The following is a 12,523-nucleotide window of genomic DNA, read 5'->3' on the forward strand; positions in this document are numbered from 1 at the left end:
TGAGACATGTTTGAATCTGTAAACTGTCACTCTGTTTATATCTGAATTAACTAATTTCAAGAAACTGTTGCAATTACCTGGACTGCCTCAGCCCAGGTGATGTAACATTAGCAGACAGAGGGTTTGATGTTGCAGAATCTTTGGAGCTGTACCATGCTGAACTGAAGAGCCCAGCTTTCACCAAAAGGAAGAACTAACTGGGCCCTAGATTGCCCAATCAAATCTCTTAATGCCACCTGCCCTCTCCTACATTAACTGTGGGCTCACCTTGTAGAACAGAGTTGAGTGTGGAAGAAATGGCAAAAAATATGGAGCTGAAAAGCTGAGAGAGAAAAAGAAATGATAAATAAATCAATGTGTCAAATTAACTGACATGTTAGCTGGTGGAGTGCCCACTGCATTATATATATATCATCTCTTTTTTATAATAAATAATCAAAAACTTTATTTAAACTAAGATTTTAAAAAATATGTGCAGTGATTGATGTGCTCTCAGACATGTGCTTCAATCCACACACAAATACAAAACAATCTGACCACACGTACAACTGTTTCACAAACTCTATAAAGCATTCACACTCCAATGGATGCATCAGAAAGCAGCTTGGGATTACAATCTTGTCCAAGGATATTTCGCCTGCAGACTGGAGCAGCCAGGGATCAAACCAGAAAACTTTCTGATCAAAAGCTGACTTGTGCTAAATGCTGAACGGCAGCCAACCCATTTTAGCCATTTAATGAATGTGCCATTTAATCTTGGCTGCAGCCAAGATTAAATGGCACATTCATTAATTACAGAGTTACGGATTGTTACATGGAACTCAAAAGAAATAATGAACCCATCTCGTGTCCTGTGTCTTCTATAGCTGTCTGTACTTTTACTTCCAAAGTTGATCAGCAAACAGTTTGCAGGCCTCTAATTATCAGGCTGTACTCAAGCGCTTGAATTCAACCTAAAAGCTGTGCTGTCATACAGAACCAAGTACCCTCCGCGGAAACTATAGCTAATGTCACAACTGGATCTGATGAGACAGCTATGATTTCTGGACTCGAAGTAAATAATCCTGAATCAATTTATACAACATCAGTTTGTTTGTTTTGCTTTCATAACAAATAGTTTGAGCCATATACAAATACAGAAGTGACAAATGGAAACATATTTACAATCCAAAGTCAGACTAACAGTTTTCAGTAGCACAGTCTTTTATTTACAGTCTGCTTCTCCTGGTGGTAAACCTCTATCACATGTTTGGATTAAAAATTAGGCCTATATAGCTGCTGGTTCCAGTTTAAGCAATATGTTAAAAATACTAAATTCTTCATTGATTTGAGCTGTGGGGTTTGCTATACACTGGCAGAAAATTGTAGAGTAAATGGTGAAAACAAACAAACCAAATAACAAGATCCTTGAATTCCATCTTTTTTATTAACAGAAACTCCAACAAATTTGTGCCCAATTGATAATGTTTGGGACATGAAAAGTCCAGTCCAGCAGGTGGCGGTAATGCGCCTTAAAGCTTTAACCGCCAAAAAATACAAGAGCAGAAGAAGAAGAAGCCGAGTTCCCGCTTTATGGCGTTTTTCCCTCCGATTATTGTCAAGACTGATTTAACACTTAAAGGTAAGCACCGAGCTAATATTAATCCGAGTCTAGTTAATCTTGAGTTTAGCTCCTGAATGAGGCTTTCTGTTGCTCTCCTCGGTGTCTCTTCTCAAGTTTTTGTGAACAAGTTGGAAAAAAAAATCTGACTAAATTGACTCAAGCTGCTTTAAACTAATTTACAGAAAGATATCAGCAAAAGGTTGTGAAACACAGAGAAGAAAAGAATTTATTAGAAGAAAGCTTTTAAATGAGCTCATTGTAATCAGAGTTTCTGTTGTTTTATTAGCCTGTTATTAAGGCTACTTAGCATCTCTGTGGCACCTGCACAGCTTATGAATGCAGCTTGCTAACTAAGCTAGCTAGCGCCACCCTTCTTCCATATAAGGTCACTTCCGGCTCCAAAAGACCCAACATGTTGGCGGTAAAAGTGCTATAATGAAATACATTTATGAGAAATGTAAAAATAAATGTGTTCCAGGCTAAAACACAGCTGCCTTTATCAGCGCAAAGTTGTGATGAGGCTTACTCAGATGATGGCTCAGATTTCTACACCCACTCGGATATACAGATGAAATCAAGACAAGTACATCAATACAAAAATTCACAGGATTGTTCAAAAATAATAAATTGCATGAATATAGGAAATCTTCCTCTCAGTGACTGAGTTGTCTCATTGTGTCCTCATTTTTTATAAATCAAGGCCTGAGTAACCCAACCTTAAGTGTTCATTAAGGTTTTTGTCACATAGATAGAAAATAAACTCAGAGATTAAGCGGCTGTTATAAACAGAGTGATTAGTTTATGTAAAAAATGTAGTTTGTTGTTGTTCTGGTTTATGTGCTGAAAATGGTTTTATTTGTGTATGTTCAATGTGTTAGACTTGTACATAGTTAAATATATGATCAAATAATGTTGAATCCTGGATATGGATTTGTAAGCAATGAAATTTGAAATAAGGGGGTAGGAACAAGAAAACTTCATCCTACTCCTTTTCGAGCACACACATTCTGTAGACATAGATATTTACATGAAAACTTGATGATTTTTAAGTTTTGTTATTTTTATTTTTTTCTGTTGTTATTTCAATTATATTTGCATGTTTGAAATAGATAGATAGATAAAATTTATCTATCTATCTATCTATCTATCTATCTATCTATCTATCTATCTATCTATCTATCTATCTATCTATCTATCTATCTATCTATCTATCATTTCTCACGGCACACGTATATTGTCGGGTTTTTTCTTGGCCAGGGCATATTTTAAAGAGGAATTGCTCTCCTGGTACTGGTGTGTCATACTGCTGAATTTGGTATCGGTGCTCAAACCTTTTGTGTTTGTTTCAAACAAGTTGTCCACCCAGGGAAGCTAAAATGTGTTCTGTGTGTTCTCAGATGAACATATGAGACACTTTGACTCTTCAGTGCAGTGTGGAGCTTAACAAAGTTCTGTTTTGTGTCCCAGCTGATCAGGAGGAGGAGAAGAGTCTGACGGAGCAGCAGAGGAAATTTCAGCTACTTGGACTCAGCTCAGCCACTGCAGAGAAAACAATGAGCTCAACACAGAAGGTGACAGATACTAGTGTTAAGAAATACTCCATTAAAAGCTGAAGTACTGATATATATATTTTATGCTAAACTAAATGAACCTTGTGCAATATTAATGTAATGTAGAAATAATGTATACAATGTATACAATGCCTACATCTTAGACGGTGACGTTGCCTCTAAACATCAAAATGAGCAGGAAGATGTTAAAGTGGGATTCAGCAGGATTCAACCCTAACATCAGCTGTAGTGGCTCAGTGTGGGGAAAAGGGTCACAGCTCACAATCATTTCTATTGAGAGCTCCAGTAGATTTTTTTAATGTGCAGGCTGTGATCAGCTGACCTGCTGCTCTCTGTGAATTCAACCAGATGTCAGCAGATGTTTCACGAGTTGTCCTGGCTGATTTCCTTTCTCTACACTGACAGTACACTGTCTTTATATTAGACACTAAACTGTTGGTATGTGGGTGGAGCTCAGTGAATGAATGTCAGCATCATGAGCTTAAGTTTAAGTTAATCTCTGCTACACTTGATGTAATCTAACTCTGACATGAGCACCACAGTCACTGTGCACCAGTCACACACTGTTCTTTACTTAAATCCATCACATTACAGTAAACTTGCCTGCTTATCCTGCACTAACCTGCAGAGGATTTTACTTGTATCCTCCTGTGGATACAAACCAGCAAGAACTCATCAGATCTCTGTCACTTACCATTAATGAAGTTTGGCTTTTATTAATAAACAGAGAGCACGGATCCGTGCACAGGAGGATACAAGCAGCTGCTTCTGTTTGCAGTCACCGTGCACCAGTGTTGTGTTTAATTGTGTCAGTGTTCATTTTTAAACACATTTTTTAAATCAAATGTTTATGTATACATCAAGATTAATGTTCCAAACAAATGACACTGTACAGCAAATACATACATAGACATGTGCAGCAAAAGGAATCCGAGAAGATGTTTAACTTCTAAATGTTTAAATTGTTTGTTTTATATCCAAAGTCTGTCAGTTTGTCATTCCCTGTTATTGCTGCTGACTAATCACTCAAAGTGACACAACATGACCGTGGGTCTGATTTTTCTGGTAAACTTGTTTAGCAGCCCACTGGAGACGGATACCCTGTTCTTTGAACTTTAATACTGGACAGAAAATCGTCTCCTTCCAGAAACAAAGGGTGGCATTAGAACTTGTGTGAACAGCAAAACAATGTAGAAGATTTCCTTTTGTGTCTGTGTTGTGTCTAGGGCTGCCACGATTTGTCGACTAGTCACGATTACGTCGACTATCAAAATCGTCGACGACTGATTTAATAGTCGACGCGTCGTTTGAAGCTTTGTAAGATCCCAAAAGACGCAGGAATAAGTAGCAGGATTTAAGAGTGTAATAACGGACTGAAACAGAAGATGGCAGCACTGCATGTACAAGGATGCCAGCTGCCGTTAAACCCCGAAGAAGAAGAAGAAGAAGAAGAAGAAGCAGCTGTGTCCCAGAATTCATAGCGCGGCCCAGCTCAGTTTCCAACAATGGCGGCAGCTAGTTAGTTTTAATATTACTCTTATTATTCTTTCTGGGTCACAAAATAAACGTTTAACATATTTTCAGCCGAGAATGTAGCTGTGTAAACCTCAAATATCGGCTCAGTTTATCAGGACACCACATATTTTCAAAAGCGCTCCGACGTTTTCAGAGACGTCTGTTACCCACTAGCTCGATAGCTAGCCGGGGGCTAGGTCACTAGCACGGTGAGAACACCGGACTCCAGGCAAATTGTTTTCAAACCCACCGCCGTCTTTCGCTACTCAGGTTAAATATATATGAGTCACTTAGATAAATTAAAAATGTTGTTGTTTGGCTTTTTTTTTTTTTAGTATTTTATTTGTTCCTGAGTAAATCGGTTTGTCTGAGATTAAAGTTATAGTTTTTACACAGCTGAATAAACGTCAAGCAGACAGCTGATTATCAGAAGTGTGAGATGCTGGAGAATATACTCCGTTGTCCTGTTATATTTTAGATAGCAAGGAGTTTATTAAACTTCACCGAAACAATCTGCAAATTTCATTAAAATTGAATAAACTATCATCTTGTCTTTATTTTTAGTTAGCACCTTAAAAGCTTAAAGCTGTAAGCTAATGATAGTTATATAAGAGCATATGCTGCATGGTGCAATAAGCTGTAGTTTTACGTCCAGTGGATGATGATCTGATTAGTCGACTAATCGCATAAATAATCGGTGACTAGTCGACTATCAAAATAATCGTTTGTGGCAGCCCTAGTTGTGTCACATCATTTTGGCTCAAGAGTTTACTTTATTGCTATGTTTGTTTTTTGCTATTTTATTACTACATTTGTATTGTGCAGCACTTCGGTCTGCCAGGTGTGTTTTTAAAGTGCTATATAAATGATGATGACGATGATGCTTACGGAACAGCTGAAAGACTTTAAAACAAACCTGTTACTTTAATGATATTTCTGTGGTACTACAGAGTCCAAAAGAAGTATCGCAGTAATAATTCATCCAAATTGTAACTTTTAAATGTCATTATCAGCCCAAAGGTTCACAACCAGTTCATCCCTGATAGAATGTAAATATATACAAATCTATAAATTGTATTATGTATATAACTGTGAAACAAACATAATGGACCATTAATGTATCATAATAGTACATTTCTGAATTTGGGGTATAATTCCAGGTGGGATGAGTGTCTGTACAGCTCCTCCTGTTGATGTAAAAAAAGAAAAAAGTAAATGCCAGTTTTTTTTAGGTTTTCATGTTGATGTTGTAACACAGTAAAGAATTACTCTTACAGAAATAAATGTCATTTTTTCAACTTGCAGTTAAATTCATGTAACTTAATGCTGATGCTGTTGACGACTGGGGCTCACACGTCTTTTACTTTGTCTCCAGGACCGACTCACCATGGTTGACCCACAGGAAAATAGCCCGCAGGACATTCCTGACTATGACGGCATAGAGGATGAAGCTTTCCCCCCACTCCCACCACCACACTCCCCAGGCCGGGGAGGCCAGGAGGAAGGAGACCCTTTTGCAGATGGTAGATGCTGCTGTGCTCTTACAGGATTACTATGAGGTCTTTAAGATGTGATGATTCAGAACTTTGTATTTTAAATTCATGGTTTAATGAAGAATCATAGAAAAATAAGATTCAGGAAAAAAGGCTAATGTGGGAGAAATACAACCTCTCATAGTCCTTCCACAAAGCTTTTTGGAACAGCTTGATAATAATGAATTTGTTAGTTCAGCCTAGAATTAACAAATGCATGAACTGGTTTTTCAGCATCTCTCTGAGACTGGATGTTTCTAACAATAACAACACACATGTTTTTGTTTGCGTGAGCAAATGAAACCTATCAGATACTGTTCAAACCAGCACATTTCTTCTGTAACCTCCAGTCTATAATTTGTCTGGATTTAAAGATAAGCTTGAAGTTTGCCACGCTGCCAACAGAATGAGTTAGAAACACATCCTGTTGTCATGTGTTTTCAATGCAGGAGATGAAGGTGAGGTATCACAGCTGGCTGATGTCCCTACTGCTAAAAGGAGAGGCGTGAAGAGACCCCAACCCAAGCTGGACTCCCACAGGTAGCAAAGACATTTATATCACGACAGAGGGTTGAAATGCATTAAAATGCGCATTTAAATAGGAATTTGATGTCATCTTGTGTGAGCTGGGACACAAGGAGGCCAAAATCATTGATTGACGTGTGCAGACTGTCAGTGTTGCAGCCAGGTTGAACACGAGTCTGTGACTGCACTGGTTTTTATCACCGTTTCACTAATAATCGTGCACAGAGGCTCAGAGACACACTGACACACAGAGTTGTTGCAAATGTTTGAAAACGTAAGTTTGTGGAAAGAACTTTGCACAAAAAAAGTGATGTGATATTATCTGAGTGGCGACACCTGTCGTTTCGCAGAGTACTGCAGCGTCTTCTTACGCTTTAGCGGCGGGTACAAATGACTGCATCTGTGTGATGATGGTGCAGCTTCACTCTGCCAGTCATTTAAAGAAGAAAGACTCTAATACCATTGTTGTTTTCATCATTTGGATGGGCAAAATTCCCAGACTGAAAATTGTCAGAGCGTTGGAGACATCCCTGGATGTGTGTGAGAAAGATGTTTCCAGTCTCTGTACACCTATAGTGTGAACCTGGTTAGTATTGCCAACCATAAGTCAGGCTCGTTCCCAGTAGTCTCCCAGTGGGTGTTCCAGTGGCACTCCTCTGTTACTGTTCTGTTCACAATGTTCCTGGACAGAACTAAGTTATACTAAATCAAAGGATGTTAAATAAGCTTTTAAGTAAGAACGTCGATTATACTTAGGATAAAACTTGCAAGCTGTATTAAAGAAAAACATAGATTTTCATTTGATAAAATATTCAAATTAATTGCAACTTTGCTATAAATATATATATATATATATAGCAATTTTTCTATTTTTTATTTTTAGATGGAGAAATTTGACTATTTCTCATTATACTGCCTTATGTACAAACAGGTAGGAAAAGAAAGGTTGTGGGCACCCTGAAAACCAAACACCCTACCCCCCCCCCCAACAAGCTACTGCCTTCTGAACATGGTACATCTGAAGGCACTGACATTTCCATTCAGAGGGTCTGTCTGTGTTGGCCCTGTGACAGGCTGGCGACCTGGCTGCTGGGATGGGCTTCAGCCATCCACGATCCTGAATTGGATAAGCCAAATACGCCTGGATGTGCTGCTAACCCTGCTTGTAATCCATTAATGGTTTAACTTAGTCTTAATATTTTTTCCCAGGCTGATATCAGATCGAGGGCTTCCAGCTCTGGGCACTCTCTTTGACAATATCCAGTTCAAAGGCAAAGGACACGAGGTAGGATATGATAACATCTGTCCCACCAATTACCAGATGTGAATGAACATTGGTTTTTGAGCTAAATCTGTTTGGCCTGTCAGCTTTTAATTAGATGTCCTAAATTTGGTTTGAGACTAAAAGGTCAAAAGTTGCCCTTTCTGTCGTGGTCAAAAATGAGTGAGGGGAACCAGAGGTTGGTTTACCAAATTAAGATGTCTTTTGTTCCAATGACTGGAAGTCATTTTTTAGTGGGAAGAAGAAGCGTCCTATCACACACAGCCCTCTTTCATATCACTACTCGCTGTTTTTGATGTTTGCCCCATTAGGCTGCAGACCTGCGGCTGCTGATGCAGAAGATGGAGAACTGGGCCCACAGGTTGTACCCCAAATTGCAATTTGAAGATTTTATTGACAAAGTGGAAAGGCTCGGCAGCAAAAAGGAAGTGCAGGTGAGAGGAAGCAGTAGAATATTTCCTGCAAGCGTGTGGGATTCCTAATGTTCAGAATTTGTAATTTTTTACTCATTCTTCTATAGACATGTCTTAAACGAATACGACTGGACATGCCCCTGACACATGAAGATTTTACAAGTACAGATGGTAAGAAGAAAAATCATTACTGATGGGGATACGGTGGACTAGGGCTGTGCGATATGACCAAAGTCTCATCTCCCGATATAAGAATTCTATCGTCCGATAACGATATAAATCACAGAAATGTAACATTTTCTGTCAATTCTGTGAATCTCGACTTGCGTGAAGTGTTTCCAGCTGCGCGTCATGTAGCTGGAGTCGAGTGTTTTAACCGATGCATGAAACGACACATTTTTAGACAGAAGTTGTAACGGCGCCGTTTTCTTTGTGAGTATTTATTACACGGCGTGCTGCGGGGGAAAGCCTGTTCTAACGTTTGAGTCTAAGGTTTATTTTTTAGCACCTGGCGGCTCTGTTTTACTTCTCATCCGTAAACACTCTGCTCTTTCACGTGATTCCGTTTATTTTGAAAAGCCTCAACAGGATCTTGAGCTTTATTCTGAAAGGTTTATGTGGAACATAAACAAGCGGACACGCGATGGTTTTACCGTCGTTGTTGCTAACGACAACGCATAAAAACAGGCGCTTGTCCGTCCGTAGTGTGGTTATATATAAGAGAAAGAGAGAACTTTACTACAGTGACATCAGAAGCATGAAGAAATATTGCCGTAAACAGTTTATTTTGCGACACCACGAAACAAACGATAGCGTAAAATGAAATAGACGTTTTTGTATATATCGTTGTATCGAACAGCCCTACGGTGGATTCACACCTGCAGGTGCACATAGGAAATACTTGCCATATTCCACAGGACTTAATTATCAGCACTGCTTGAAATTGTGTTCAGGTGCTGGTGACGAAGAGGTACAACGTGAACTGGAAACATTTGGGGATCCTGATCTGTTCAGCAGAGAGAGTTTTATTAATGCTCCCCAAGGGCAGATTGCCGAAGCCCTCGCTCCCCCACCTACTCCCTCTCTGACCGAAGAGCAGCAGAAACGTATTGAGCTGAACAGACAGCGGGCCCTGGAAAAGAGGCGCGCACGCCAGCAGCAAATTGGTAAGAATGGCAAAAATGTATCATACAGCTGGGACACAATATAACAGAAATAATTAATGATTCTGCTACAAAACATCCAGCGAAGGTTCATAAGGATCATCTAGCTTCATTGGTGTATTAACTTTATATGAAAATACAAAAAGCAAAACATTGAATGTACAGTATATTGCCAAAAGTGTTTGCTCATCTGCCCCCACACTCATATGAACTCGAGTGACATCCCATTCACGACGTCCGCCTGTGCAGCTATATCAGCTTCAACTCTTCTGGGAGTGTTTATGGGAGTTTATGACCATTTGTAAGGTCAGACACTGATGTTGAAGGCCTGGCTCCAAGTCTCTGCTCTCATTCATCCCAGTGGTGTTCTGGTCAGGACTCCCATGCCAGAGTTCATGTCTTTGTGGACCTTGCTTTGTGCACTGGTGCCCAGTCATGCTGGAACAGGAAGAAGCCATCCCCAAACTGTTCCCTTAAAGTCGGGAGCCAAAATGTCTTTGCATGCTGAAGCATTAAGAGTTCCTTTCACTGGAACGAAGAGACTGAGCCCAACTTCTGAAAAACAACCCCGCACCGAAATCCCCCTGCCACCAAACCTGGAGCTCTGTTGTCCTGGCAACTGCTAAGTTGACTTGTCTATCGGCTTTCCAGATTGAGAACTGTGATCTGTCGCTCCATAGACTGCATCTCTCCTGTTCTAGAGTCCAGTGGCGGCGTGCTTTACACCGCTGTGTCCCATTGCTTTGCGTTGCACTCTGTGATGTAAGGCTTGGACTACAGCTGCTCGGCCATGGAAATGGATTCCACGAAGCTCTCTGTGCACTGTTCTTTAGCTAATCTGGAGACCACGTGAAGTTTGGAGCGATGGACTCCACAGAAAATTAGCAACCTCTGTGCGCCTCAGTATCCACTGACCCCCACTCTGGGATTTTACGTGATCCACCACTTGATGGCTGAGTTGCTGTCGTTCCCAAACACTTCCACTTAGTAGCAGCAGTCTGCATGCCTAGGTGCTTGATTCTATACAGCTGTGGAAGTTACTGGATCACCTGAATTCAATGATTTGGATGATGGGTGGTGAGTGAATACTCCTTACAATATAGTGAAGTGGATCTAGTGTATATATCCACCAGAAACCCTGAAGGTCGAGTGACGAGTTCCCGTATTGCACAGTTCGTCCAAACCACCAGAGATTCCTCACATTAGTGTGGAGTTTGGTAATAAGAGGCAAAGCATGTAGAAAACATTGATTTCTTTACTGCCTGTCTGATGTCAGCTTCAATTAGGCGTAGTATTTTTGTTTTTGCCTTACACTTGTGATCCAAACTGTTTTTACTTCCTCTTTAGTTAAAGCGGAGCCAGCTGTCTGCGATCTATTGTCTACAAATCTTTAACAGTGACATTAAATCGTTCTTCAGGGTCCTCATTTACCGCAGAAATGATGTAATGTGATTTAAATGAGACCCATAGAAAAGAAAATGACCTGTTGATCGGTCTCTATTATGAGCCTTCACCCATAAAAATGTGTTTACAGTTTATAACTTACTGTACATGGTGTTATTAGCACAAACACTTTAAAGCTGATCATTTAGGACTGTAACAATAATCCAGAGAGCAATGTAGTCAAACATCTCACAGTTAGTTTTATTGGGAATGAACTTTGACCTGTTAGGCCCCCAGGGCTTTTCTGAGCTTCCTGCTCGAAAATGAAGAGGCCAAAATAAATGGAGTATTTCTCTGCAATTACAAACTCTGTGTAAACAGTCTTGGTATCAAAATAAAGCTAACGCTTGTGAGCTGTCATCAGAGGGGTAAATATTACTGCAGATGTTACTATGTCAAAGTTACTGGGACTCAAACATAGAAAAAAATGATTATTTCCCTCACCTAATTTTTAAAAGTATTTTATAGCTTATATGCTATAAAATATACTTTGGGTCACATTTAACTCCAGAAAATCATAAATCAAAATATGGATGTTACCTGTCCACAGATTCATGGTGATGTAACTGCTCTTTTAACTGTTTGGTGTTTGTAGAAATGGTTTACAGCTGAGATTCAGAGGCTTCTGTGGACACTCATGTCTGCACTTATATTTCTGACCTCGTGTTATAACCGATTAAATGTGATCTCCTCTCTTTTCCCCCATTTTTGGTGGTGTGGGTGCTTAACTAGTTAAAGTACCAAACATCTGTCTCCTGTTGTTGTGTCACGTAGGAAAGAAGCATCAATATCTGATGAGCAGACTTGTTCATTTGTGCAGATTTCTTCTTTTGTGTGGTTGTTTTTTCCAAGTGGAGATGAGCATCTCTAACAAGTTGATTTGTTCACATTTGCACATCTGCATTTTTGAGAGAAATGAGTTTTTTGAGTTTGTGCACTATATGCATATAAGACAACCATTTCCTTTTTCAGTATTTTTGTGTGGTGCATTTTTCTCTGTTTTAACAAAAGAGGAACAAAGAACATTTAAGTCAACCTAAGACGATTTGTTTTAATTTTTACATGGTCTTACTGAGGTGATGCAAAGTGGAACATGCAAACTGTTTTTTTGGTAATGTGCTGGAAAAGCTTGATAATGGACCTTGAAAGTGCTTAAAGTGCTTAAATTTGACCCTGAACAATGAGTTTGAACCCTGCAGTTTACAGTTTCATTTTTCATTATCTCAGCTTTGCCTGTCTTTTATAAATCGTAGTAGACTGAGTGTGTCTGTGTTGACTGAAACCATCACTGTTTCTAATTCTCAACCCTTTCAGGCCCTTCAGCCTCTCAGACTGCTGACATGTTAGGAGACAAACCTCCAGCTGCATCCTCACCAAATGTCATCAAAGGTTCTACTGGTGGAGATGAAACTGTAGAAGATCCTGACCTCGAGCCTTCCAACAACACCTCCACGCAACAAACCAGCCCGCTTCCCC

The 12,523-nt window shown here is 39.7% G+C and overlaps 1 protein-coding gene across 1 annotated transcript; it reads left to right on the forward strand.

The window, feature by feature from the left end:
- Positions 1 to 1,572: 1,572 nt before the first annotated feature.
- On the forward strand, positions 1,573 to 10,263 carry LOC146566820 (TIMELESS-interacting protein-like). The gene is made up of 7 exons (XM_085285821.1): positions 1,573 to 1,621; positions 3,071 to 3,174; positions 6,065 to 6,212; positions 6,671 to 6,761; positions 7,956 to 8,031; positions 8,340 to 8,462; positions 8,549 to 10,263. The coding sequence occupies exons 1-7, from the start codon at positions 1,573 to 1,575 to the stop codon at positions 8,633 to 8,635; spliced, it is 678 nt and encodes a 225-aa protein (XP_085141947.1). The 3' UTR covers positions 8,636 to 10,263.
- The last annotated feature ends 2,260 nt before the right edge of the window (positions 10,264 to 12,523 follow it).

The sequence above is a fragment of the Mchenga conophoros genome, linkage group LG9 (genome assembly GCF_057382185.1).
Source record: "Mchenga conophoros isolate Kocher_MC1m ecotype Shallow Benthic linkage group LG9, M_conophoros_male_GT1.1, whole genome shotgun sequence".
Taxonomy (NCBI): domain Eukaryota; kingdom Metazoa; phylum Chordata; class Actinopteri; order Cichliformes; family Cichlidae; genus Mchenga; species Mchenga conophoros.

What these genes read in the sequence shown, in the direction of transcription:
- LOC146566820 (XM_085285821.1), top strand. Translation starts at nt 1,573, where the DNA reads ATGGCGTTTTTCCCTCCGATTATTGTCAAGACTGATTTAACACTTAAA. An exon ending in CAATGAGCTCAACACAGAAG is followed by an intron (nt 3,175 to 6,064) that starts GTGACAGATACT and finishes CTTTGTCTCCAG; the next exon opens with GACCGACTCACCATGGTTGA. An exon ending in GCAGCAAAAAGGAAGTGCAG is followed by an intron (nt 8,463 to 8,548) that starts GTGAGAGGAAGC and finishes ATTCTTCTATAG; the next exon opens with ACATGTCTTAAACGAATACG.